Source organism: Numenius arquata, chromosome 11 (genome assembly GCF_964106895.1).
Source record: "Numenius arquata chromosome 11, bNumArq3.hap1.1, whole genome shotgun sequence".
In the NCBI taxonomy this organism is placed as follows: Eukaryota; Metazoa; Chordata; class Aves; order Charadriiformes; family Scolopacidae; genus Numenius; species Numenius arquata.
In genome coordinates this window covers 27,730,416-27,757,896 of record NC_133586.1, presented here as the reverse complement: position 1 = coordinate 27,757,896, position 27,481 = coordinate 27,730,416, and the positions used below count along the sequence as shown (strand labels likewise).

Here is a 27,481-nt window from a genome sequence, read left to right as displayed (position 1 = left end):
ACCAGCTCCAGTAGATGTTTTGCGTATATGGTAAATGGGCGTATTAGTCCATTTATCTGTCCCAATTTGATCATGTTTGGATTGAAAGATGCAACACTTACCGTGCAGATATTAAAAGTTACAGTGCATAAAAATTAAAAGAAAAAAACCCAACTTCTGGTGAAGTGAAAGAAAAAATTTTGCACAAAGGCTGAGCTTGACAAAAGTAGATTTTAAGTAAGCCATTAGCAATTTAATGTAGCTTCTGGGTGTCCATGGGCTACAGGCAGTGCTGTTAAATGTGGTTTCATTAGAGTGTCAGACTTGACTTAACTACCTGCCAGCCTTTCCTTCCGCTGCCTTTGTGTGCCATCAGGCTGTTGGTTGGAAAGACTGAATGGTAAGAGGGAGAGCAGTCTGAGGGGTTGTGTGTCACGTTGGATTAATAGGGCTGTCTTTTCTCTCTGCTGTGGGAAGATCAGTGCTGGTGTTCTCGGGCACTGCCACTCGGAAGGCTGACTGCTGCCCATTCCTTCCACCTGCTGACAGGGCTGGAATAATTAAAGCAGGGACATTGTGGGGAATGCTGAAAGTACAGCTATGTAAAAAAAGCCCTCCCTCACCTTGTATTTCATTTTATTCTTAGTAACGCAGACGTCTGAAATTATACAACCATACCGCTTCAGTTCCTTTGTGCTGTTCTGGTGACACTAGAAAGCTGAAAATGCAAGTTTATCCTCCAGTAAAAGCTTGCTACTTGTGAATCTACATTTAGAAGTTGGGGGGGAAAGGCTTATTGTATACTTATTTGTATGTATCTTTAATTACTAAAAAATCTATATTGACATTGATTTCTGGCTCTTTAACAAGTGAGTTCATGATTACGATAATTCTCAGGGCAAAAAGTTAAAATAGGATTAAATTTGAGTAGACATTAGTGATTTAAATTTAAAATTCATAATGGTTAAAACAGAACTAACTTGTAAATAAGTATTACACGAAAATACAAGTGTATCACGAGATCGAGATGTGTCTCACAAGTGCTGAGCAGAGGAAAGCATCACCTCCCTCCACCTGCTGGGGATGCTCTGCCTGCTCTGGCTTTCCACCGTGAGGGCACAGGGCTGGCTCATGTATTACTCATTTAAAAGACATTCAGATGTTAAGGTAACAAATGCCTAAAAAGCCATCTTAAATTACTTTGTGATGCTGATGGGAAGGAGAAAAGACTACTTAGAAATGAGATCACACGTACTGTTGGGCATCAGCTGATACAGTCTGGAGTATGACACAATACTACTGCTCGTTTCCACCGCTTCATATTTCATAACTTGGTATCTTTTCTTATGCTGGGGTGTAGACAGTGCAGTGCAAACTTGAACATGAGGCTGGAATTGAGATAATTACAATTACACCCGTTTTACTGTGCTGTTCCTCATACATAAGTCAAATCTTGGCTCTTTTTTAATGTAAGGGTGGCTTAGGGAATAGATTTGGGGAACAAGGTGAGAGGAGTCTTTGTTTATTTTGGGCCGAAAAAGAAAAAATATCCCCTTCTCAATTTTAATCTGTAGTTCTGTAACTAAAATGGCAGAATTAAGATATTTCATAAATTTCTTTCAAAAGTCCTTAGGAATATAACCCATCATAGCAGCACTCTCACCCTGGAAAAAATCTCTAGCTGTCTTCAAGTTGATAACAGATGAGTGAAGATAGGTAATAAATAATAGTATGGAAACTCTTCTTGTTTGAACATATTTTGCCAAAAGCACTGAATATGAAGTTGGGGGAGAGAAAGGAGAAACATTTTCTGAGTATTACTGACATACTTTATGATGACTTAGTGGAACACCTTAGGGCCAGCTGTCTCCTTTATTCACTGATACTCTAAAGCTGTCAGAGCTCTGGTTCTTTCTTACGACAAAGTCAAGAGCTAATTCATTGTTAATTGTTGAATGTTCCTTTTTATAGTATCTGGAGTCACCACAGTAGCCACCTGGCTTTCTTAGCTTGTGTATAACGTGTTCAAAAAATGGGAAACTTGTTATTTAAAGCAGTATGACTTGGGTTTATATGTGGAGTGCTTAAACCAGGAAGGGTTGGGTTTTTTCCCTTATGAAAATGTGCATTTCAGTTAAAATAAAAATGCAAATAAACGTTTTCTCCAGAGTGTCTGGTTCAGATTTGTGTTAGACTTGGTCAGTATCTTGTGTACCAGCGTGTGATTTTCATACTGAATTGGATTAGTAGAAGGCAGAACAACTAGTTCATCTTTGTGCATCTGCCCAGTGAAGGAGCAGCGATGCTGGTGTCTCACCCAGACAGTGCAGGGGCCGGGTCAGCGGGGACTGTTGGCTTGTGTAGAAGCATTTTCCATATCCTGAAATCAAATTTGCAGAACGTACAGCATTTGGGCTATACTTTGTCTTTCATTAGATACGCAGATGTTCCCAAAATAATGTTTATCAGACTCTTCAGAGTTCCTTCTGATGTTTGTGTGCTTATAGAGCAATCCAGCGTTGTTGGCAATGTTGTTCTGGTCTAGATCTCTTTCACATACAGGAATATATTTGTAAAGTACTCAGACTTAAGTGCACTTTTGTTAAACATCATAGGAAGGCAAACAGTTGTCTGTCTTCTGTCACTTGCCATTTTTCTGAAGCAAGGAGGAAAGAAAACCTGGTATTTGAGTGATCTGTTCCACATGGGTTTCGTCTGTCTCCTTTGTTGGAAGAGCCAGTAGTTGGCATCAATTTGGATCAAAAGAACCGCAGTTAGGCAGGCCATGAGGAAGGTTCCATATTATTTCTCCAGAGCATTCTCACTACTGACGAGTTGTTTCTTGAGGCATGTAGCTCTATTGAGAAAGAAGTCTTCTGGGAACAAAAGTTTTATTTCTGAAGCAAGGTTTTTTTTATATCAATTTAAGTATTAAATGATTTTTATAGCTATCATCTACACAGTAATGTGGCTTATCGCAAGGTATGTAGAAACTTTTTTATCCAAGTTGATTTAAAACCATATTATTATTTCAGATTTTGTAAGAATATGCACAGGAACTGGTGATTTAAGTAGCATTAATATAATAGACCATCTTTGAATGAGCTCTTAACAGCCTAAGTACAGTCTAGTTTATGCATTGTCTTTAATAACCAATTTCATTCTAATCTGCTGAATAGCAGTAACATTTAGAATATTATTTAGATTTTTATGTAATCACCTAAACGTATGTGCTGTTGGAGCTAAAACATTAGTTTTGCGATATCCCTGAGGATGAGCGTGAGTCAGCAGCTGGTGGTGCCTTAGCGCAGTGCTCGGCTGCTCCAGAGCTTCGGATTCTTGGGCTGTGGAGAGGAGTCGTGTCTGACGGCGATCTGTTATCTATCATGTTTGCATAGATTTGATTATCTCGTTTGCTTAAGAGGTCAGCAAAACGAACCAAAATATTGCTCTGTATATTATTAAAGACCATTACTATCAGTCATGCTGTAAGAAGATGACACGAGATGAGGGACTGGCTGCAGAATGTGGACGATACGGCCACGCTTCCAAGTCGTGCAGGACCCATGGAGGTGGTGCCTGACATCTGGCTGTCGGGGCAGCTGCTGTTCCCTCTTCTGTGAGGCTTCTCTCTTCAGCTCCAGTGTGACTAATTCAAATGTTGGATGAGGTGGCCTTTTCTTTATGTTGTTCTGTGGTTTTTCCCTCTTGGCCTGAATGCCAGCCCGTGTTCCTCCGGCCAGAGCCAAGACAGTTCAGGCTGTATGTTTTTCTGTGCACAGCTTCAGGCTGTCACTTTAACATCAGGGACTGAAGTCTAAACCTTCCCACATGTTACTGAGAATAATTATTGATCAAGATTCTTCACCAATTTTGATTGATCAGTTTCATTAGTTTTGTAAGCCTTTCAATAAGTACTCAGGTAACTATAATTCTGTTCCCTGCTGGTCATCCAGAGTTGGATCTCTTTGTGTGTTAACCTGTGCAGTATATTTGTGTTTGGAATTCCTTAATTTACAGTATGCACTGTCAAATTTTGGCTGCACTTATAGGTGCTTAATTTCAACATAAGCTTGATATTCACAAATTTCTCTTCAAAACACACCTCTCGGGTACTTTCTGCGTTCATAGGTCAGACCACGTTGCTCCTTTCTCCTAAGCTCTTCCTTGATTTCAGCATCCTGTGTTTTATCTTAAATTCTTGGGTGAAATTAGGAGTTGTTGAATTTTCAGTGCCTGAGTATCACTATTTCTTTTTGCATTTAAATATATCTGTGACTCCTCTTGAAGCAAACTGTTGTTTGTAAGAGGCCTGTTAAATTCTCAGCACCCCGATAGGCAAAGGACGCTCTCCTGGTCCAGGTGCACCAGGCTCCACTCACTCCTTATTCTCTACCATCTTAAAATTGCAGCTGTATTTCATCCCCACAAGTAGACAGACTGACCTGAATTAGGAAACCATGGGCTTTGCTTTGCTTGTTGGCCTGGCTGCTTGGTTTGTTAAACCTCCTTTTTGTCTGCTTTGGATAATGAATATCTTTGTCTTGATATTTTAAGCCGTGATGACCTGTGCAAAATAGAAGAAAACACATATTACCCAAGTAAACCTTTGGTTACCATAGGGAAGGGTGGCCCTAGGATTAAGGGAGTGGAAAAGTGTCTGAAAACTCTTTTCCATCTCATTTTGCATCAAGCAATGTTCAGTCAGACTGAAAGATCTGCCCCACAGCGTCTCCATTCACAGTGATTGATGGTGGTGGTGGTGGTGTGCCTGGTGAGCGATTCGGAATCACGCAGCATCTTTACTAACGTGTCATGGGCTGTTATCTTAAAATTGAATAGCAGTATTTTAAATGTTTTTATTTATTTGTAGGGAGTTCAGCTTTGTTTTCAGGCTCAACTAAAGAACTGCTATTTTGGAAGTTCAGCAATGAGGAAAAAGTTGTGTGAGCAAAGCAAAACCAAAGCCCCAGATGCTATAAAAATAACAGGGAGTGGAGGAAATGAATATTAGAACTACACATCTCAAATGTAGATGCGTGGTGATATAGAGACAATTAAAAAGAATGCATTGCTCAGTTGAATGATTTGTGAGACAATCAAATTGTAAGGAACAAATGTATGAAAATAGTTTTAGCACATCAGCCTAAAAATAAAGCAGTACATCAGTAAAAGAGAGCGCACCTCGGCATTCAGTGCAGATGAGCTGTGATTGCTGGGCCAGCCAGGAAGAGGAAATATTTTATGAGTAGCTCAATGAGTTTAATAGATACGTCTAGATTTAAACCATTTCTTGAAGAGAGATACATGATGACAGAAAACTGCAGGGGTTTTTGTTTGTTTGCGTTATATCTTCTTTAACCAAAAAAATCCTTTCCCAAAGCTCTGATATGTAGTTTAATTAAAAATACAAAACCTGATATTTGTGATATGTGATGGAGAATTATTGTTTTATATTACCATAATATGTTGCAATTATTATTGAAAACCTTACGTAATTTTTAGGTTCAGGAGTAAATCATTGTTATCATGCAATAATTGAAAAATTGGTGATCTCTCTTTTTCCTGAAGGTAGCTTGAAGGGCGTACTTAAAAATTTGTTTTATTTTAAAAATACTTTGCACCTGAACTGCTGAGGCCAATTTTTTTGTTACATTTTATGTTTAATTATGTTAATCTGTAGCAAAACCTTAAAAAGTTACCCTTTGTTTAATCTCACATGTAGCCCCTGTTTCATACTCAGCTGTTTAATAAAGGGTCAGATTTTATTTATGTGGTTAAATAGAACATAAATATAGACATTTCACACGATGTACCATGTAAATGTAAGCCTTTGTAGTTACAAGTTTTTGTAGCAGGAGAATTGTTTTAAAAGGCATGTAATTTATTAGCTATCAGTAGCTGCTTTATTGCCTTGCCGCGCTGCAGTAATAAATAAAAGAAAGTGAGCTGATTTTACAAATGGCACACAAGGTGCACATTTTGTGAAAAAAAGTCTTTTTTTAAAGAATTGGCATTAAATCCTTTTTTTGTGATGACAAAGAGGCTAAGAGTGCAAACTGTATTTTCTGTTTATCGAAAACAGAGTCTCTTTTTCTCGGGGGCATTTTTTCCTATGATCATCAAGGGATTTCAAAAGCAATAAAGTGTGGAATCATTGTTCGACTTGAACAGTATTAAAACTTAGGTTTTAATTTCAGTGAAGTAATAAGATTTGAACCTGTCTCACATTACAGCACTGTAAGGCATTTAGCAATTGTATTTTAAAGGAGGTTTTTAAAATGCAGCTCACTTGTAAGCTAACTGTCTGTCTAGTAATTAATAGTTTCTCTTCAGCAGAGGCTGTTGTGAATCATTCTAAGAAATCTCAGTTTTGTTAATAACAAATTATGATAATTGTAAGGATGTTAATTCCTAATTAGTTTAAACCTACAATCTTTTTTGACCCTTTCTGAGATTGATTTCCAAAGGAAGACAAAAAAGTAGAGATTGAGGGTTTCAGCGTGATTTTCACCCTAGAATTAAAAACAAATTATCCACATTTATCTGTAAATTTCAAGAAACTTTATTCCTCGGTTAAGGGTATCCGTCAGCTTCCGTGCTAAGAACTGGGGAAGTATTTAATCTGTAAACATACTTTATGTCATTAATGCAATTCCTTTTTTCAAAATTGTCTGTTTTGGATAATTCTGCAGAGTGCTTCTCGTTTCCGTTCCGGCAGGATGAACTCCGGGATGCTGGAACTTACCGGGCACGTCTTTGCACAGATATTCTCGAGGCTGAAAATGTAAATATTTCTTGGGGTTGGTTGATAAAACCTTGGCTGATGAGGGAGTAGCAATGCCTGGACCTTGAGCACGTGTGATTTTGGAGGAGGGAAGGTTTCCACACAGGTGCGTGTTGAAAGCGGCCGCGGGTGTTGGGCGTTGGAGAGGTGAGCTATGACCTTCCGTGGTGGTTCTGAACGGTAACGGCCTCCATTAGCCATCAGGTTTGTTTCTTTATTTTAGTAGATGGCCTAGACTGTAAATATTAGAGGATCTAAAATAAATCAACATATTATCCTAAGGATACAAAACGTAAGAGCTATTTGTGGTTAGGAACCTTTGACAGATAGTTTGGATGAGGCAGATGATTGCCCGCCTCTCGTCTCTGGCTCCCATTGCTGTGCCTGCAGGCGGTTTAGTGTTATAGTTGTATATTGATGTCAGGGTTACTACTGAGTGGCTCGCAATGACAGATGTCTATAATTACAGGCGATGCTTCCAGTATTTCAGAAGAGCCAGCCTATGTTGAACAATTATCTTATTTCTGGCTTGCCAAAGAGGCTTGTTCAAATTGCTGGTATTAGCTGTGGTGGCTGTAACACCTCTCCTTATGCCGTGGGATAAATGTGCAAAAGCACTCTCGCGTACAGCTCGGGTGCAAAAACCTTTTTAAAATAGGTAATACAGCTAAATTTCGTCTGCTTAAGGCTCGATGCTGAGAGCTGCGGAACACCTGCAGCTGTGTTAGTCTGTACAACGCAATAGTTTTTGATATAGAAATTTTAGAACTATAATAAGTAGCTGTGATTTTTATCACGTGTTTTTAAGTGCCAAACTAAGGTTGATGCTTTAGCATTGAGGTTTATCGCACACAAGCAATGCTGAGTGGGCCACTCATTTAGATACAATTAAGCAACTGAATAAAATTAAGCTGGACACTTTTAATAGTTACAAGGGCAAGTAAGAGTCTTGATTACTGCTACTGAAGTACCTATAATACCTCATCTTTTGGCGTTTTCTGACTGGCACAGATCTGCTCTTGTAATCTGTGCAGTATTCGTTCATTTCAATCGTTAGAGGATTTTAAAGCAGCATTTTAGCTTCGTGTTAAACAAATACCTGACTGCATGTGTGGCCTGAATCTCTGCAGCGCAGAGCTCTGATGGAGAGCGCAGTCCAGAACTGTGCTTCAAAAACGAAAAAATCTTCCGGATGATGTTCAAAAAGTAATAGCTGTTAATAGTATTTCTCAGTTTTCACTATAATATTTGTACTTTAAGCCCTGGAGGGGAACAAAAGAGACGGTGGAATTAAAAATCTGTAACGGTGCTTTACAAAAATGAGAGTCTAAACAAGAATTGTAAAGCTGAGCACCTTTTTAACAATTGCTAACTGAAGACTAGCAGATAAACCAATTTTTTTTAATTTTATTTTTTTTTTTTTAATCTTTCAGAGGATGCCTCTCAGGCTGCATCAGTAGTAACAGCAGGTAGTTCATAGTAGGTCTCCCATAGTAAGTTCACCAGAATTGTAAATCTTTCTTTCAAGATTTTCAGAAAACAGGAATTAGGAAAGGAAGGAATAAATAAATAAGTAAATAGAAGCTGAGAAAAAGTCGTTGAAATAGAGATCAATTGCCATTTAAGAAAAGGTCTGTTGCTGGCATCGCATGGGTGCTTTCTGGAGCAGGAGGCGGGGAGTTAATCCCTCCTGCACCCCAGATCCCTGTGAATTCGGGAACAAGGTCTGGAAAGCAGCCTTTGCAGGAACAGTTAATACCTCTGACTACCTGAACTCGTGATGACAGAGTATTTCAACCGACTGGGAGGAAATAACAGCCATGACAATGACTCTGAGCCATGCGGCAGATTTACACTTTCCCCTACAACATAACACTTAGTTGTAATAACAATACCCTCATTTTTAAACGTTATTTTATAGTAGGTCTCTTTCAATTGAGGATAACGTTATGCAGTATTTTAATTAAGTTAAGTTTATAGGTAAGAGAGTAGATGGGATATCATTTATATTATCAGTGTGGTTCCTCTAGTTGCTTACAAACCCGTGTAGCAGTGAATGGGAGAGTTGCCTACTCTTTATGTAGCGCATCCATCTTCAGAGATCCTGTCTGAAACTGAGGCAATTTCTTATGGCTTCTTTTGGATTTTTTTTTTTTCATTAGGGAGCAACTATAAAACAGCAGTTTAACCCATCCTCTTGGTTTAGACTCCGAGTTAAGGCTGGTTTGTGATCTTTCTAAGAGAGGTGGTCAGGAGTGGAAGTGACCAAGGTTTTCCTCTGTTCTGTAGAGGATAGAAAAGCCAAGGCTTTTTAAGCCCTTCATTTGGTCAGGAGGCAAAGATGAATGATCTGGCACCCTGATACACTAATTAGGGGGTTCAGATCGGATTTTTAGGAGTTATTTGTGGGATTTGGAAGCTAGATGTCTGCTGCGTTGTAATGGAGCTTTTATGTGCTAAAAATTCTAAATATCTGATTTTTATTTAAAAAGCAGTGGCAGTTACTAAACGTGTGGTGGCATTGGACACGGAGAAGGTGTGGAGTTTCAGCGGGTGATGCACAAGGGTATTAGTCAGAGGGGGGGGCACAACACCTTCAGAAACGTGCCGTGGTCACCCAGCATGGCAAGAATTCCCAGGGGGACCACGAGGATGGAGGTGTTCTCCTCGCCCTGCCACGGGGGCGCTCAGCTTCCCGCAGCGTGGGGTGAATGTGGTGAAAGGGCTGGTTTTGCTCTCAGCGTTCATGACAAAATGCTTTAATGTTGCGGTGATAGTTCTCTGCAGCAAGGCCTGGAGAGCTTCAAGGAAGTTATAATATCCTACGCGTTTATGCTGTGCCTACGGGTAATAACTTTACTGTAATTTTCTGAAGATTCATTATCCGAAATCTTAATTCATTATAATAGCCCTTATGAAACATATAGAAACCAACATTTTCTTGTGTTTTCTTATTTGCACAGTGTGAGAGATTCATTGCTCTGTTTTAATTTGTTTCATGGGGTGCGTTTGAGTACATTCCATACAGTGCCGTTATTGAATTTCTGTGACTGTCATTATATAGCCATACAACCTTTAGGAACTCATATTCTGAGCTTCCCAGTTCTGTAATCTGCTTCACATTTAAGAATTGACATAATTAGCTTCTTCAGAGTTATAATGATAGTACCAAAAAGAGAAGACCTCAAAAGACAAAGCGAAGTTAAACATGTCTTGGGCCAAAGAGTAGAGAAGACGGGGAAATAAAGTTGTAGTGTGAATACTGAATTATTTCTCATTTTTCTTGAACAGTATTTACATACAAGTGCTTTGCTTTATAACACATTGCTTCCACAATTTTATTTTCTCATCCTTTTGAACTGCAGCAGTTACAGTTCAAGTAGTTGGTACGTATAGGGTTATGTGATTTGAACCACTGATAAATCTGCCGGATCATGAAATATTCCCTGGCAGCAGAGGGGGTTTTAATGGTAAAAACAGGGGAAAAACAGAAGGATCCCTGGATCCCTTGCCTTCACGCTTGCTTTAATATGTTTGAAATTATTACTGATTATTATTGAAGGTGTTTTGCTGGTCCCTTCTTTCTCTTTGGTGCCGTGGCCGTTGCTGTCACGGTTGAAGGTGTCAGTAATTGTTGAAGCTCTCAGGGGGTACCAGTTGAAGGTGTCAGGGGGTACCAGCCCCAGCTTTGGGGACCTTGGATCTGTACTTGGACCTGAGGAGCTCATCCAACGTTGTAGCTTTGGTGTTACTGCTTCTGCCCATTCTTTGCTGACATTAGTAACTGTTGCAAGAATGAGCTGGTGATTGTGCATTATTTTATTGTTCTTAACAATAAAAACAACGTGATCATCGCCAAAAAAACAACATGATCATCACCAAAAGCTTCTTAAGCTTACATTTTTGGTGATGATCACGTTGTTGATGCAGGATTTGTTTTGGAAGTTATAAATCCTGCAGTGGTAAGGATTTGGAAATGATGATGTGAAGGTTTTCCAGAAGTCTTGAAGCAGTTGTTTCATACTGAAAGTTAATTTTCCTCCTCCTTCTGGAGGAGACTAAAACCCTAAGCCTGGTTTTTCCCCGCTGGAAGTCTCCGAGAGAGGAGGACCCAGCCCTCTGCCCCCAGCTGGAGATGGGAATGCTTCCACTCGCTATTCCACAGCCTTTCCGCACCCCTTTCTACAGCGTCTTTCTCCGCCTTTTGAATACGTAGCACGGGCTTTGTTGCTGAAGTGTGTTTTATTATTATACTTCCAAAATGCTTGATCATTAATTTTTTATAGCGCTTAAAAGTCTAAGGGCGTTTCATTGTTGCGGTTGGGGGTTGTTTGCTTTTCTATTTTTACATGCTAAGAGTGTGTGTTGGCTTGGAAAATGACTTTGCAGAAGGTGTTTAAAATATCCCATTTATTTTAGCGTACAATTTGTCACATTAGGGAAGGGGTAGTAGTTTTTATTACAGGCGCTGTATTCATGCTGACTTGAAATGACCCTGTCACATGTGAAAACAAATCAGATTGTTGCTGTTAATGAGCTTTTCAATTTACTATTCAGTGGATCAGATAAGTGGATTTAAGAGGTAATGATCCTGCTTAGCACTCAAGCTTGGCTGTCAGATCCTAGTAGTTGTGGGAAATCCCCAGGGACAAAAGCGTTGACACAGTTCTTGATGGGATAATGGGAATCAAAGCTAATGGATGATAAAAGGAGTAGTAAGACTTACAAGGATAATTGTGGATTAAAGCACTGCTCTTTGTCAACACTGACTGCTGGTTTAGTATTTTATTTGTTAAACTCTGATGTGGGGAGAGCCTGGTTTGACAACAGAGCCCAGCGGCGCTGCCTGCGCTGCTCCCGCTGCCTTCCCGGGGCAGAAGGGGACGGAAACGGGGCTCTGCGGAGACGCTCACATCCTCCTCTCCCCTTCTCCTCAAATACACAAATTATTGAACTTTGCTAAAATTGCACCTGCTATAGCATTTCAGCAGTGCGCTATTTAGAGAGGTGATGTTTTAAAAATTACAAGATATTATTTTTATATTTGAATATATTATTGTTGCTATGTTTAATTAAATGATAACTTCACATTTACAGTGTGAACATAATATTTTGCAACGTTTGAAGGATTGTGTTGTGTATTACAATTTTTTTTCATGTTTTGATTGTCCTTTCGCTACTGATTTAGAACTAGATTATGCATAAGGTCCCTTGCAACCTAAACCATTCTGTGATTCTATGATTTTGTCACAATAAATCACATTCATACAATTACAAAAGGGTACGTTAGTTACAATTTAAGTTATCCTTGATCTTGGTGCAATTTCTGGTTAGAGCTGCAGATTTATTTCCTCCTGCCCTTGCTGTGCTCGGGTTTAAAACTAAAGTCTTTGGGACATGAAAATACATTTCTTTTTTTATTGTATTATTTATTATTTGTATTATTATTACCGACTTCCTCAGAGGTAGAGTACTGCTGGTTTGGCTTTTAAGCAAAGTCAGGGGATTAGATCACTAGCAGAGAGGAAGTTGGTACAGGCGGGTTGAGGCAGAGTAACGGAAGTATTGAGTTATCTAAAGTTGATTGGAATTTGTGTGGAATATGTAATGTCAGGGAACTAAATTGGCAGCTAGATGGCACCAGGCTTTCACCGCTGGGTAACCGTCTGTGCTCTGCCCGGCGCTCTCACCGCAGAGCTCAGTGATGCTGGACTCGATCACATCGTATGGAAGAATTGCATATAACCCCTAATACTTGTTTTAGTGTCGCTAACGGTTAAAATGACTGAAATGAAATGTACTGAGGGGGAGATCTGTGTTTAGGCCAGTCGTAGGCAAATAGCAGAGTTACTTGAGCTCAGCGTAAAGTGAGTTGGCAGAGGATTGTAAAGATGTTTTGCAGTATGCGTCTCCCTTCTGATTCTGGAGTTCATTTAACCCAACGGAATGTTTTTATCCAGGCTAAATGTTAGGTTGCTAAAGCTACCAGAAAACTTTATGAAGATTACACAGTAAGGAAAAAATACACTCGATGTGTCCTTTGCATTTGTTCCTGCAGTTTCGTCTGATAGGCAGGATGCTGGGAGAACCCAGCTGGTGATGTGTATGTCTTGGATCTGAAATAAAGGGGAAAAGTGTACAACTACAACTTACTTGGCTGCCAAAGCCTTTGTTTTCCCTTCAAGAACACAAAACTGAATGTCTGAAGAGTACCTGATTTACTAGATTTTATAACTGGCAGTGCAAGAACTGGCAAATGCAAGCTAAAGGACAGCGTTGAATCACGTCCCACTGGGGGCAGAGACCAACAGAAGAATGTTTTCTCCATCCCTTTGCAATATTTTATAACAAAACAGATTTTTTTGAATAGGGACTGTATTGTTCTGTGAAGAACAAAGTGAGTTTACTGCGGAAACTTTACAGCTCCTTTGCAGGGAGTAATGTATGCAAGGGCAAGTAAAAGCCTATCAGTCCCAAATTGACAGAATGCCGTAGGGAGAGTGTATGAGCTGTCTCTTAACAGATGCTTCAGCTCGGTTGGATGGACAAGTGGTTGTGCCTGTACTTTTCTCATGGAAAATCAGAATAGAGAAGTTTTTATATGTAATGAAAGTGTTGGTACTTGTAATTGTCTGTAACGTTACTGTTGAAATGTTTATTTCCAGGTGTATGCCCGAATGTCAGAAGTCTTAGGAATAACAGACGACAACCATGTTCTGGAAACGTTTATGACAAAAATGTGAGTTTCTGCTTGGGTTCCAGTCTGTATGTATTTTGTTTTGTCTTTAATGTTTACATAAAATCTGAGTTTTATGTTGTTGTTAAGTTTGCTCTTTGGTAGAAAAATGTCTTCCATAAATTTTAAATATTTAAAGTAAGGGACGAGCATTTTCAGAAGCACCCATATCTTATTTTCTGAAGGTACTGCAGGCCCCTAAATAAACACTTGCAGCTAGATATGCCCTCCAGAGTGCCTGCATCACTCTGGAAAGGGCTTGTGGGAGACCAGAGCTGAGATTCCATAGGCTCTTGCTCAGTGGAATTGCCTGTAAAGCTTCATGAAAATTTACTGTGGGGAGCAGACCAAGTTAAACTAATCTTTCTTTGGTTTGGGGAGGCTCCTTTGGATTGCTTTTTGGCAAGATCCGGCAAAAATTGGTCTCTTACAAATACAGATTCACAGAGGAGGATTTTAAGGCCTCATATTGAAGGAGAGAAGGGGCATTATTATCAGCTGTCCTCTCATCTCTTGCATTTGGCAGAATAAGACGGTGTGTTATCCTGGCAGATTAAGTGTTGCAATACTTTCTCTTAAGAATAATCCTAGAAGATTACTCTGGAGAAGCTACCTTTTTCTCATGCCTCTGCTGCAGCCCCTTTCCTTGGGTGCCAGCAGAACTGCCAGGATTTTGTCTTTTTATTACTTACGTCCTTCATGAGATTTGATAGTTTCTCCTGACTCAAAAAGAGTTTCAATCTAAAATCAGTTTTGCTCTTGAAGCAAAACAAAGTGGTCTCTCTGAAAAATTGTGAATATCCGCTAAAAAAATCTGGGAGTCCTCAGGAGACGAGTTCTGTGTGTGCCTGGAGAAAGAGAAACCAGTGCCTTACCTCTTTATTCTACGACCAGGAAGATGCTGCATCCTGTCATTTACTTTGTGTCTTCTAAATCTGACTTGTAAGACCTGTAAATACTTTGAGTAGACTTTGGCTTTCAAGAGAAGCATCTCTGCTGATGTTGCCAGGTTAGCCCTGACCCGTTCGGACAGTATTAAACGTGGCTGGTCTTTTGCTGCCATGACTACCAGCCCTGAGAAATAGTAGCAATGAAGACAAGGTAATTTTCTAATATGACTTAACTTTTCTGTGGGAAACAAGGCAGAAATGCTTTGCTTCCTCGAAACCAGAAGCTGAGTGTTATATCTTGCGTTAGGATAGGAGTAGTACCCATCAAACCTTGATATTTATCTGGAGTATGCTTTGAAGATGGGTAAATGGAGGGTGATGAATGGAAAAATATTGATGGATACTTGTTGTACTGTTTCTGGAAGCAGTCCGTGTCACAGTACTGGATGGCTGGGCTTTCAAACTACAGTGGAACTGTAATTATTCTTTCAAACTACAGTGGAACTTGAACGACTCTGGAAAAAGGAGGGAAAGAGGGCAGTTGTTTGGAGACCAGATGCATCAATTTGCTTCTCTTTTTCTACTTGTTGCTGCCGTTGAGAGGAAATCTCTGTTGCCTTTGCCAACTGAGAACATAACAGTATATCACTTAACAGGTTGTGTGATAAGTACTACGTGTGTTTAGTTTGGGTAGGGCTGTATTTGCCCAAGCACTGTAAATTAAGAAAAAAAACATAGGGTTTTAATATTAGATGGGAGATTTTAAAAGAAAACTAAGTACGTAAAACGCAAAAATCAGTGCTGCTCTTTAGATTAAACACTCCATATTTTTATTTTCTTGTTCCTCGTGGATTACTGTATTTTTCTAAAAACGTGCAGCATCTTTGTGAATTGATTAGATTGAAGATCAATTTCATTTTACAGAATGGATGTTCCAGCTTGAAATGGACAATTCAGTCAGCAGCTTTAAGAGTTAGCAGTGAAACCACTGGATAAACACGTTCATGTTCGTCAATTAAAATAAACTCGCTTCTCCCCAGTGATAGCATCCCAATTGGAAAATTGGGGTGTGAAACCATAACATACCCATAGATAATCCAAAAACTCGGATTGGATGGGGCAATTCCAGTCTGGCAGCATTTCTGGTGCTCTGAGAATAACCATAGCATGTTGGTAACAGCAGTGAGCAGGAGAGATGGCTCTGAGACCATTCCCCTTTTTCTCTTGTGAATGTAGTCAGTATTTTAAACCACACTTATTTTATAAGGCCACTGTTATTTTATAATTTTATATTTTAGTCTACTGTTCTGTCTTACTCTACAGATCCGTTTTTTTCTTTAAGGAGGTGAAATTTGTCATCTGTTATTCCTTAACAGTAGGTTAAAAGGAAATGCTAGGGAATTTTTAGTGTGCCCTTTCTTGTTAAAGAGGTGATATTCTCATATAGTGACTGCCCAACGTTTGAGACTGTATAGTTTCTGTTCTGCTACTGCTGAGCATTATGTGAAATAGAGGAGAATATTGTTGAAAGAATATCATTGCCTGGCTAACGGCAGGCAAAACAGTCTTTCAAATCAGAAAGTGTTGGAGAAAGTACCTTCTTGTAATCTTCCATTAGCACTGTGGGATGATCAAAAGCCAAGGTCAGGTTGTTTCCTTCCACTTTGCCATTAAGAATCCAGTGAAGGACGCATGCAGGAAGCATTTTATACTCGGTGTGAGGAGTAAACATAGCAATTGAATTTATGGTAGTCGAACAAGTTGTAGTCTACCAGGACATATTAATTATTCTTTTGTTCTACTGTTAGACATTTAACCTCTTTTTGTGATAACTTACTGGTCAACACATGGAGTTTCTACTTTACTGAAGTCCAATGTGAGCTCAATAATGTTTAGATATTTAAATGGCATTTTTCTTTGATTTCTTGAGATTTTTGAGCATACTTTCTATTGAGCTGCCTTTTCCCAGATCTCTCTGTTTTCAGTAGTTCAATTCCACGTACGTAGCTTTAATCTGTTCTTTTGAATTCATTAGTAGCAGCTTTGCAGTGGAGGATTGGTGATCAAACTCAGTGAGTTCTTTCACTAACAGAAAAAAATTTGAAATACTTGTCATAGCTACAAGTAGCTGTAGTAGCCACTGTTCAGTTTATGGATTAAAGGCTGCATGGAATAGATATTCTTCAAAGTGCAGAAATATTTTGAGATTTGTCAATGTAATAGGTGTCCTTTAGACCTTCTGACTGCGGATTAAAGTACTGCTGTCACATCAGATCCTAGACCTTTTATCACCTTTTCATTGGAAGTTAATGAATGTGCCTTTGAACTCGTGTTAAACCACTTCTGAAGAGATGGAGTTTTATGTAGTCAGAATATCCATTAATGGCTCTATTCTCATCACAGTCCTACCAGAAATTTTATTGGATAGTTCTTTTAGCATCCACTGTCTTTGCTTCCTTTGACCATCATCTTATAGGGTGTACGTGTGGAAGGGGAAACGCCAACTGAAAAAATACCTAGTCTCCAGTGATTTTTTTTCTAACATGCAAGGCATCTTAAGTCTTCCCAGCTGTGTTCAGCATTGTAGCAACAGTAGAGTAGGTTCAAGGACCTTTTTCACCCCTCTGAGCAGCAGCTGTCTACGTGCCTTGATCCTTTCCTGTACAGGTAAGAGGAAAGGAAATATTTAAACTGGAGTAGTTTCAGTTTTCTCTTCTCCTTGAGTCTGTGCTGGGCATTTGGCCTAAAGTGTCTTGTGTTTATTTTGGCTGCAAGCACCTTTCCTTTTTTCACTTTTTCTTTGTGAGCCTCTTATGGTTCCTTTCAATTATTATCAAATTCATGCAGAAGTGATTTATTATGAGGTAGATGTACAAAATACTTCCCCAGATATTTAGTATTTTTGATCATGAGAAAATAACTGAAACATGAATGAAAAATACGTATCCAAACATTGCTGTTGGATGGTTTTTCTTTCCTTTTTTTTTTTCCCTGCTGCTCTAATGATTTCACGATGGTGGATGCACCTATACATACATATAGAGAGATTTTCCATGTGACAATGTTTAAGTTACACATACATATAAAAAGTCTGGCACTCTGAATATTTTTCTGAACACTCACACTGATATGACTCCATGGATCATAGCAGACTAAAACTTGGCACTTTATTCATGACAGAATGTGCATTTCTGTAACTGCTCACCTTTGTCCAGCCATAATGAAAAGAATATATCCAATCACTGTCGTTCAGGCACAGAGAGCTTTCATTGTAAATTATAATAATCCACAAGGAATAATTAAAACATTGCAGAGCTTTCTTGCCAACAAATTGCTATCTTTGTTATTACTGAAATTTAAGTACCACACAAGGAAGAGATTTTCAAAGTCTTTTTAGGGGATTTGGATGCCTGTTTTTCTTGCACTTTAATGGATGGCAGACACCTTAAGCTGCTTTGAAAGTTTTGTTTTAAATGTATGACTATTTTTTTTATCTTAATGTATTTTATAACACAAGTATATTTATATCCTTGAGACCAAGACTATTTCTACAAGACGGGTTGACATAGTGCTTAGTGACATGGTTTAGTGATGGTTTTTTATTAGAGTTAGCTTGATGGTTGGACTAGATGATCTTAAAGGTCCCTTCCAACCTAGACAATCCTACGTTTCTATGATCATATGGTTCGCAAACAAAGAAAGCTCCACACCCAAACTTGCTGATTTGCCGCGGTTGTCATCTCTCCTGGCCGGTACCAACTTGTCTCTTGCAACTGCTTCTTTGCCGTATCACCAGATCTCCTGTGCAAGTGAGGTTCAGTCACCTATGGGTGTGTGGGTAGTACAACATTCCCGGGGCTCCTCAGCTTTATCATGATACATACCTGCCCATTACACTTCAGAGAAGGGGTTCAAGGCCTCCTAGAAAGAGGATGGATGAATTCTCTGGGCACTTACAAATGGTCTTTTGACTTTTGCTATTCTAGCTGGCATCCCTGATTCTGTCTCCTCCTCTAAAATTTCCATTTTTTAAATTGCACTGCATGTTTTTCTCTTCTAAGCTGGACATTCCTCTCCCGTGCTCCAGCAGCATCATTTCCCATCCGCTACTGCCCTAAAAACTGCTGCATCTTGTATGAAGGGTTGTCCTTTGCTGTGCACCACACGGAACTTGTAAGAGCAGTGTGATACAGTCCATGTGTCTGAACAGCTCTTTCTCCAAATAGTAAACTGAGGACAGGACGGGAAACTAAGGACAATAGAATGAAAATTTAAAAAGCCATTAAATGGATTTAAGAGGCTGGAAGTGGATATATCTTTTGCCTTGATTCTTTCCCTGGCCAAATATCATAATGACTTGGAACCTGCAAAGGCTTTTGATACTTCTGTGGATGATACGGTAACCCTTTTCCCAGAGAACTGTAAGTTGGAGTATATAACATTATTTACCTTCCCCTTCTAGGTGTTAGGTTAAAAATATAAAGCCTCTTAAAATAATACTTTTAAGTCACTGTATTAAGGGAAGAGAGAGTTGGTGTGCTGATGGAACTGCATTAGTACGCAGTCATCGTGACAAAGTCTCATAGCTGGGGGGTTTGGAGGCTGGAAAGCTGGGAAGCTTCTTTGGAAGCTTTTAGAAGCTAAGGTTTTATTCTTGTCTTCTTACTAAAGGCAAACTAAAGCAAATATTTGAAAGTGTACTGGATTCTTGCTGCTGTTTCATTTGGATTTTTTTAATTCTCATAGCTTTTCAGCATGGATCAGTGTTTCTGTTGCCCTTTTGTGTTTTTGTGTGTGTGTAGTTCAGTATTTTGATACTGGTGTTGTTACCAAATTTGGAAATATTCTGCTGCTTTTTTTTCCCCACTCTTTTTTGTACTTGCCTTTAAAATGTGTTTGGTACTCATCTACATAGATGTTTTGGTGAATTTGACATTGGCGTGGCTTTTGATGAAGCTTTTTCTGTGACTCATCTGAAACTTTATGATTGGTTCCTGTGACTCTGATTTGTTTAGTTCATATTTTAAATCAATAAGCAACCTGAGAGATGAAGAGGCAAGGACACTAGTGCTTGGATTTAAGTGCTGTCTTGCCAGGATTTCTCCAAGAGCTGTAATTTTTTCCCCTCTTTTGTTCCTTGGCTCCTCTTCCTTACATAGTGGAAAACTGCTTTGTGTATTATGAGATTCCTCTCTCTAGATCTTTACAAATTTTCTCAGATACTTATAATGTTTTGTAGATGTTTCTTAAAATATTACATTTTATGTGTCTTTCATCTTGCCTGATATCGATAAGGCAGAACCAGAAAAGGGAATTGCTATGATTATAATTGAAATTTTTCAGCCTCTGTTCACTCCCGAGTACTTTCTAGCTTTTCTATTATTGCTTCATCTTTCAGCATCCAAATACAACCATGAACTGAAAGAACAGATGTATATAAAAGTACCCTGAATGTTGGATGAAGAGCTTTCCTTACACAGTTTTAATTTTCTCCTCAAGCTGTCACTGTGACTTCTTGTTTTCATTTAATGTCCTACATCTGGCTACTGAAGGACAAAGATTTTTGCTCTTTTGCAAAATAGCCTGTTTATAATTTTGATATTGATGTCAAATCTGGGTAGTCCAAATTCATTTTTATTGCTTTGTATGGTATATACTTGTTAAGGATTTAGTGCAACTATAAACATCTCCAGAACTCCCCATAGTAGGGATAAACTGTGAATTATGGACTTGCTAGAATGGGCTATTTCTTTAAGGCAATCTGAACCTCTGTAGCTCTTCATAGAGATCTTATAAAGTAAATCAATGTTTGTTTGTAAATCTAAATTGAGGAATACTGCTTTGGTAATTGCATTGTTATTTGCCTTTTTCCTGAGCAAATAATACTAAACAGTTAGATGCTTTAAACTGTGTTCTTGGGTTTATAACTTCCTGAAAAAGAGATTTAGTTTATGTGGAGTCGTACATTCCTTAGCCTGTGAATATGTAAAAGCAATAATCAGTGCTGATTTTAAGGCGTTTAACATCTCTTCTTCGAGTTCTGTATTCCCAAAATCCCCAAATCCCAATCCTCCAGAGCCAGGAAGTCATGCTGCCTTTTCATTTGAATGGGCTGCATTTCAAAAGGCTGCAGTGGCCTGATTTTTATTTCTCCAGATGAATCCAGTATCAGAAACTTGGCTGTGAATCTCTTACACGCAGCGTTATCGCCCTGTCTGGAGGAAGGGGGCACTCAGCTTTCTTCTGGGCTTCTGAGCAGTCAAGGGTGCTGGTGGCTGTCCTGACAGGGCCGGGCACAGAACTTGCCTTGAAAAAGGGCAACTAGGAGGAAAAAACTTGTTATAGGCTGATCAGCCCAACTTGGATCCTCGAAGGAGTACTAGGAAAAGTTACTAGTAGTCAGTGTATAATTAAGTGATAAATATATTCGGGCTACATTTGGGGCATTAGTTTCTTCTTGGACTCACTGGCTGAGATTTGCAACGGAAGCAGTCAATATCAGACGTTGATGCTTGAGTGAGATCGTTGTTACTGGCTTACGTGACATTCCCCTAAGAAAGCGAAGAAATGACAGACTACAAAATCAGTGACTCAACTTACTGTTGTAACCACTTCTCGTTTGAGAAAAATTACGTTCCTCTGCTTTCCTGTCATCAATTTACCCCTTTCATGTGAAGGATACTCCCACCTCTTCACCTCCTAATAAATCTGGTAGGTGAACCCAACAGATTCCACCCCAGGTCACTCAGGTGTCCTTGCCCATCCCTGCTCACAGAACAGAAGGAGCTGTGGAGGGTCCTGGCTCGGTGCTCCGTGTCTCACACTTCACCTAGGGAAGGTCATAGAGCGACTCATCATCACCTGGTGTTGGCCACATGATTTCACTGAAAGGCTAACTCTAAGAGTCTGCTGTCAAAAATAGTAAGTTGTCTTACGTGGTGGTCCCCAAGGATTGATAATAGATCCAGTGTTATCCAATATCATAATTTATGCATTGGTTCATTAATCGGAGTATGCTTCCTAAATGCCTGTGTCTGAGAGGGGTTGCAATTAGGGAAATGCATATGCCCTATGTATCTTAACTCTAGTTAAGCTTTTGGTGTAGGGAAGAGGAAAAATCAGGATTAGTACAAGAACTGCAAGGTAGAGTTTCACTGGGAATCGAGTATATCAGTAGCTCTGTGAATTGACCCTCAGTTTTTTCTGTGCCCCATTTCTCCTATGGAAATCTTCCTGGGGAATTTATAGCTCTTTGGTTTTATCTTGTGAAGAACTGGGTAGATAAATACTACAGAAGTGAAGTGGCCAGATACTGTGTTGAAAAGTGAGTAAGATAGATATAAGTAGGGGTAAGCTTCAAACACTTTATTTCATTATGAGAGACGGTGGATTTTTTTAAAAATTAATGTATTTGTTACAATATTACAAAAATGTTTGAGTCCCTTGTTCAGGAAAAAGACATGGCATGCTTTTATAGCATTTTCTGTCTCATAAATGGAAAATCCTAAGACATATCACAGAAATGCATTTGTAGTATAATGCGTTACTAGGCTGAGCTTTTGCACTGCACTTCTCAAACAGAGGAAAATGTGTTGTAAAATCTCACTTTTTTTGTTTTGTTTATTCTAGTGTTACAAACCTTAAATACCGGGGAAGATGTGAGCCCGTGATTTCAAGAACTCTTCAGTTTCTAAATGACCTTTCTGTTGGATATCCTTTTTATTAGATTTGTCATAACATTTTATTTGAAAATAATAAGGTAAAAATTAATATGAGACTTCTATTATTTCATGTGCCACGTTTTTAAACCAGTTAGGGTACTAATATTTACTCACTTTGGCTTATCTTTTCCTATGCATAGTTTTTAAAAGGTGTGCTCTTTTCCGCCTACTTCTAATCAACAAAAGAGCAATCACAGAACTAGTTGCTTATGGACGTGTATCCCATTCCTAATGCTGAGTTCAGCAATATTGAGAAAGGGATTGATTCTGTTGGCAGTTGAGAACAGGACTGGATCTACTTTGAGGATGAGTCAACCAAGATATGAAGCATGAGTTGAATTTTAAACACAAGCCTCTTCCCATGTTTTATGGTTGCCTGATTTTAGGTTCTTCACTGTGTCATTGTCATCGTTACTACTGATAAACCAGCCAAGCGTGTGGATTTTTGTCTGGGTTCAAGTATTCTTACCCAGATCATGGATGCTAATTTACTAGCTGTTGCAAACCTTTTGTATCTTACTCTATTATTCACTTACATATCAAAAGTTGGAGAAGAATGTTTGCTCTTTGAATTTTCAGTCAATTGAGCAGGAAGATTTTAAAAAAAATAGTAGCTGGTTTTGATGTGACACGATATTTAAAGGTATACGACAGATAATAACACACCAGAGCTCATGAAAACTGCAATATTGGAATCCTGTGCTATTTTAAAATAAAAACAACTTTTCGGTAATTTTCTAGAGGAGATTGCTAGACAAGCAGGGGGAAAGGCACCTGGAATATGACAATTGGTATCATTTTATTTCTCCGTAGATCTCTAATCGTGTAAGAAGAATTTTAATATATTTCCTTGGGTTGAAAGATGTGTGTGGGTTTCCACATTCCATAAGTGAATTTTGTTTAATGAAAATCATACAATGTGTACTTCTATATGTTTACTTGAAATACCATTAAGCAGCTAACTTGATATTTTAAATGTGCATGTGTTTATGTTCTCTTGGCATCACAGAAATAGGACTGGAAAGGACTTGAAACATTACTGAGGAATTTGACAAAAACAGAAGGGGAGACATTTATTCATCAGATTTATGAAGAGACTAATGAGCTCTCTCCTCTTTTACACTATATACTTATTGCTTTGGTAGGGTTCAAAACACTTTCAAAATAACCAAGAAATGTAACACGGTGCATCTAACTTAAAGTGCTTGCTTATTTTTGTATGTGTATTGCTGAAATAGTCAGCCTCACATTACTGCTAAAGCCAACAAGCATCTAGGATTTCATAGTGTCTTCTGGAGGCTTTCAAAGGCAGGTATTCACATGGTAGCTCTCAAAAATGATGGTCAGTATATAAACTGTTGGTGCAAATAATACTTTTCCAAGGCTGAAACGTCTGGATAGTTTTAGTTTTGAATTACTCGAATTATATTTGCAATAAATGAGTTTCTGCTCATGAAATAGATATAATAATATCAGGACCTTGAAAGGATGAGAAAGTAAATATTTAATAACCTAGGTTCTCCTGAAGAGTAGAATTGCGATGAAATTGTGATTTTTTTTTTTTTTTTTTTTTTTTTTTTCCCCTTTGCAGAAACTTGCAAACTTTTGCAAGAACAGTTTCGGACTGCAGGATGTAAAGCAGCACTGTCTTCATAAATATACATCTTAAACATCAATGTGAAATGTTTAAAGACTAGTAAAAAAGAGAGATTAACTAAAAACATAAATACCAAAAATTTATCCAATTACTTTTCAATGGAAATACTTCAAACAAATTGTGAGAACAGTAGCTTTTCTGCTTTGATGGGTGGGGTTGTACAAAGATAGCTTTAATGCTGGTTCACTTTCCCGTGATGTTGTATTAGTTAAGTTTAAAATTGTGTTCCCTGGCAAACCATAAAAGATTTCAAAAGTATTAGACACCCACTTTTGTGCTGGAATTTAATATGCAACTTTTTATTGGAAAATAATCGTCCTTGTCTGGCAAAATCCACCATGCAATATTTCTGTTAGTAGGCATAATGCAATAAAGACAGGGAGGGCTATTTATCACTACAAATTTTGAGGATTTCAGGATTCTTTTTATTATTTTAATATATTTCTTTGGTATTAAATCAGAAAAATGATAAATTACACCTGTCGAGGCTGTTTTTCCTTTTTCCCAGAAAATGATGTACAACCCAATTTCACTGGTCATTTTGGCTTTTAAAGATATGTATTTTTTTCCTATAAAAAACTCTACCAATAGGGTTTTTTTTAATAATAATACTGAAGTACTTTTTATTTCAAACATATGAAGTAGTTTATAACTACTTCCTGGCATTGCAAACTTTGGCCTTTTCACATTATATTAGGGTTTTTTTAAAAGGCATTAAGTATATATTGCTTTGAAAGAAATAGTGTTATTGTTAAGATGCTGGATCCAGTGGATCAATTTTCAGTATTTGATATAGATTAAATTGTGGCTAGCCTGAAAGGTTAAAATAATAATTTATTTAATTTCAGTACTTTCCTTCACGTCAATCAGCTTCTATACAGTCTTAGAAATTGGTTGGGTTTTTTTTTAATGTGTATAATAGTCTTTTTCTAAAGGATAATCTAGAATTAAAAGCAGCAACCATAATTCCAGCCACTGGACTATATAACAGGAAAAAAAAAAAAAAGGAAGAAAAACTATAAGTCAGTATTAACAACAGAGGCAACAAATGATTGGAGCTGGTGCAATGGTTTACATTACTTTCACAATTATTCCAGGTTTGCATATTTCGAAATATATTAGCCCAATTTGATTTCAAAGCTCAGTTATTTGAATTATAAATCATTATGTCCCTCCTAGCTGATCAGTCGTGAAATATCTTTGAATTCATTTACATAATGGAATATGTTAGTCATTCCTTTATGTCTTTGAAGCCATAGTGCTCCCTCATGCATGTTTAGTTCTTTCTAATAATTAACTTTTCCACTGTATATTTTTGTAGCAAAATAACTGCAGTTTCATTGCTATTTTGTACGATAACTTGAGGTAAGATACTTACAGTCTCTCAAAAATTACTTACCCATGTCTTATGTTATGAAAGGCTGTCCCTTGTAACATGGGGGGAAAAAAAACCCAAACAACTATGTAGTTTTGCAATATAAAATGGGTTAATGCTATGTCAAATGTTAGAGATTGACAAAGGAGCATCATTTTAAAACTAGATTAGGAGATTTTCCAAGAGCAGCTATAAAACCTATTCTTATACTTTTAGCTGTTTTAAAATAATTTAATCTATTTAAAATGAAAAGGAAGTTGTTTATTCCCATAAAAGTAATCAGTTATGTGAAGGAATGGCAGTCACACAAGCACTCAAAAAAAAAAAAGAACCACTAATAAGTGTTATGGGCATTTGTTTGTAAAATCTGTGTTGGTACATGACTAGACACTACTGTATGGTCTAAATTATGCAGTCACACTGATTATTTCTTAAAGAACTTCATCAGTGCCAGGGATCAACAGTGTCCAGTGAACGAACGAGTCCTGGTTTTATAGTCTCCCTTGTAGAATGTACAAGCCCGTAAGTCATTTCATTCATTTGATGTTACAATGTGAGTGTTTCTGGGGTATGAATTTTTCTATGTCATCCCTGGAAAAGTGTATTAGTGTACTCGGATATCACAGAATCACAGAACGATCTGGGGTTGGAAGGGACCTCTGGAGATCATCTCGTCCAACCCCCCTGCCAGAGCACGTCCACCCAGAGCAGGTTGCATTGGAACGTATCCAGACGGGTTTTAAATGTCTCCAGAGAAGGAGACTCCACCACCTCTCTGGGCAGCCTCTTCCAGGGCTCTGCCACCCTCACAGGGAAGAAGTTCCTCCTCATGGTTAGATGGAACTTCTTATGTTCAAGTTTGTGCCCGTTCCCTCTTGTCCTGTCACTGGGCACCACTGAAAAAAGACTGGCCCCATCCTCCTGACACCCACCCTTTAAGTATTTATAGGTGTTGATCAGATCCCCCCTCTGGAGAAGTCTTCTCTTCTCCAGACTAGAAAGACCCAAGTCCCTCAGCCTTTCCTCCTAAGAGAGATGGTCCAGGCCCCTCATCATCTTTGTAGCCCTCTGCTGTACCCTCTCACAAAATCCTTTTACATCACACAGCCTTTTACATCCCCATTTTACAGATGCAGAACTGAGACAGTGGAATTTAACTGACTTGCTGAAAGTCGTACAGCAATTTTATGCTAAATGACAGAGAAGCGGGAGTCAGAAAATCCAGGCCATTGCTTTGGCCGTTCCCTCACTCCATGTTTGCAAACATCCCTCAGGGCAGCAGTGGCCTCGGCAAACACCCACGCAGGTGTCAGCATGGCAATTTTTGGAATACACAGTGTTGTTTCCATTGCCCAGCCCCAAATGTTTGAACCATCTAGGACAGGGAATTGCTGTGTCTTCATGCTATTACAGATGTCCTTAATTCCCCCAGCTAGGAAAGGATTGAAGTTGTGAAACCAGTGTGAACCATCTGAGCTTTAAGGGCTTCTGTAACACAATTTTTGCAAACTCAACTTTTGATTTAATAGCATTTTTGTGCTTTTTAAAAGAAACCTTCAGAAAAACATTGCATTTCACCAGGTATAGTTGCCTAATAAGTGATCCTGGAATGTGTGCTGGGTAGGATGCATGCAGTCCAGGAAACTCTGTCACTTGGTGTGTGTCTCCCTGGGAGCCTGTGGTATAGCAGGTGAAAACAGGAGTCGAGCTGGGCCAGGAGGAACCACAGTCCCGTGGGGCTTTGCTGGAGGGATGCAGTGACCAATCTTCAATTTTATAAAGTTGAAGAAGCTGGGACTCCTGTGGAATTGTCCGTAGATAACATCCAAAATGCCCAGCGGTACCACCTTCCCACAGGCTTTGCTCTGGCTTTGAGACTTTGAATGTCCTTAAGAAATTTCCATTCAGTTCTTAGACATCTGAAAATGCTTTGTTTAAGCGTTTGACGTAGCTTAGTATGTACGAGATGCATTTTTATCTGTTGTAACTGAAAAAAATTTGATTTTTCATGGGTGTGGAAGGTCACCTCTGTGATTTCGAGGCGGTTACTCCAGCGCTGCTTAGGGCTGCTGCCAGTCCCACCACCAAGTGCCAGTCATCTGCAACGCAGGCACTTGCAAAAACCACTTTTTTGTCTTTTTTTTCTTTTTTACATGCTGATAACATGGATCTGTCTGGGGAAAAAACAGCACCATTTATTATCAGAAACTCTCCGTTTAATTATAAAAGTCATTTAGTTCATTCGTCTCTTTTGTGACTAGAATATATGCCATGAAAAGTAATTGCTTTAATTAATAATAGATTATGGTCTTTAATGTTCCAAAGAATGTCTCCAT

The 27,481-nt window shown here is 38.6% G+C and overlaps 1 protein-coding gene across 1 annotated transcript in view; it reads left to right on the top strand.

The window, feature by feature from the left end:
- RANBP17 (RAN binding protein 17) overlaps window positions 1–27,481 on the top strand; it is a 156,615-nt gene that overhangs the window by 64,974 nt on the left and 64,160 nt on the right. The window contains exons 15-16 of the mRNA XM_074155522.1: window positions 13,432–13,505; window positions 22,022–22,102. Coding sequence (XP_074011623.1) covers window positions 13,432–13,505; window positions 22,022–22,102 — 155 coding nt within the window. The remainder of the gene's footprint in view (window positions 1–13,431; window positions 13,506–22,021; window positions 22,103–27,481) is intronic.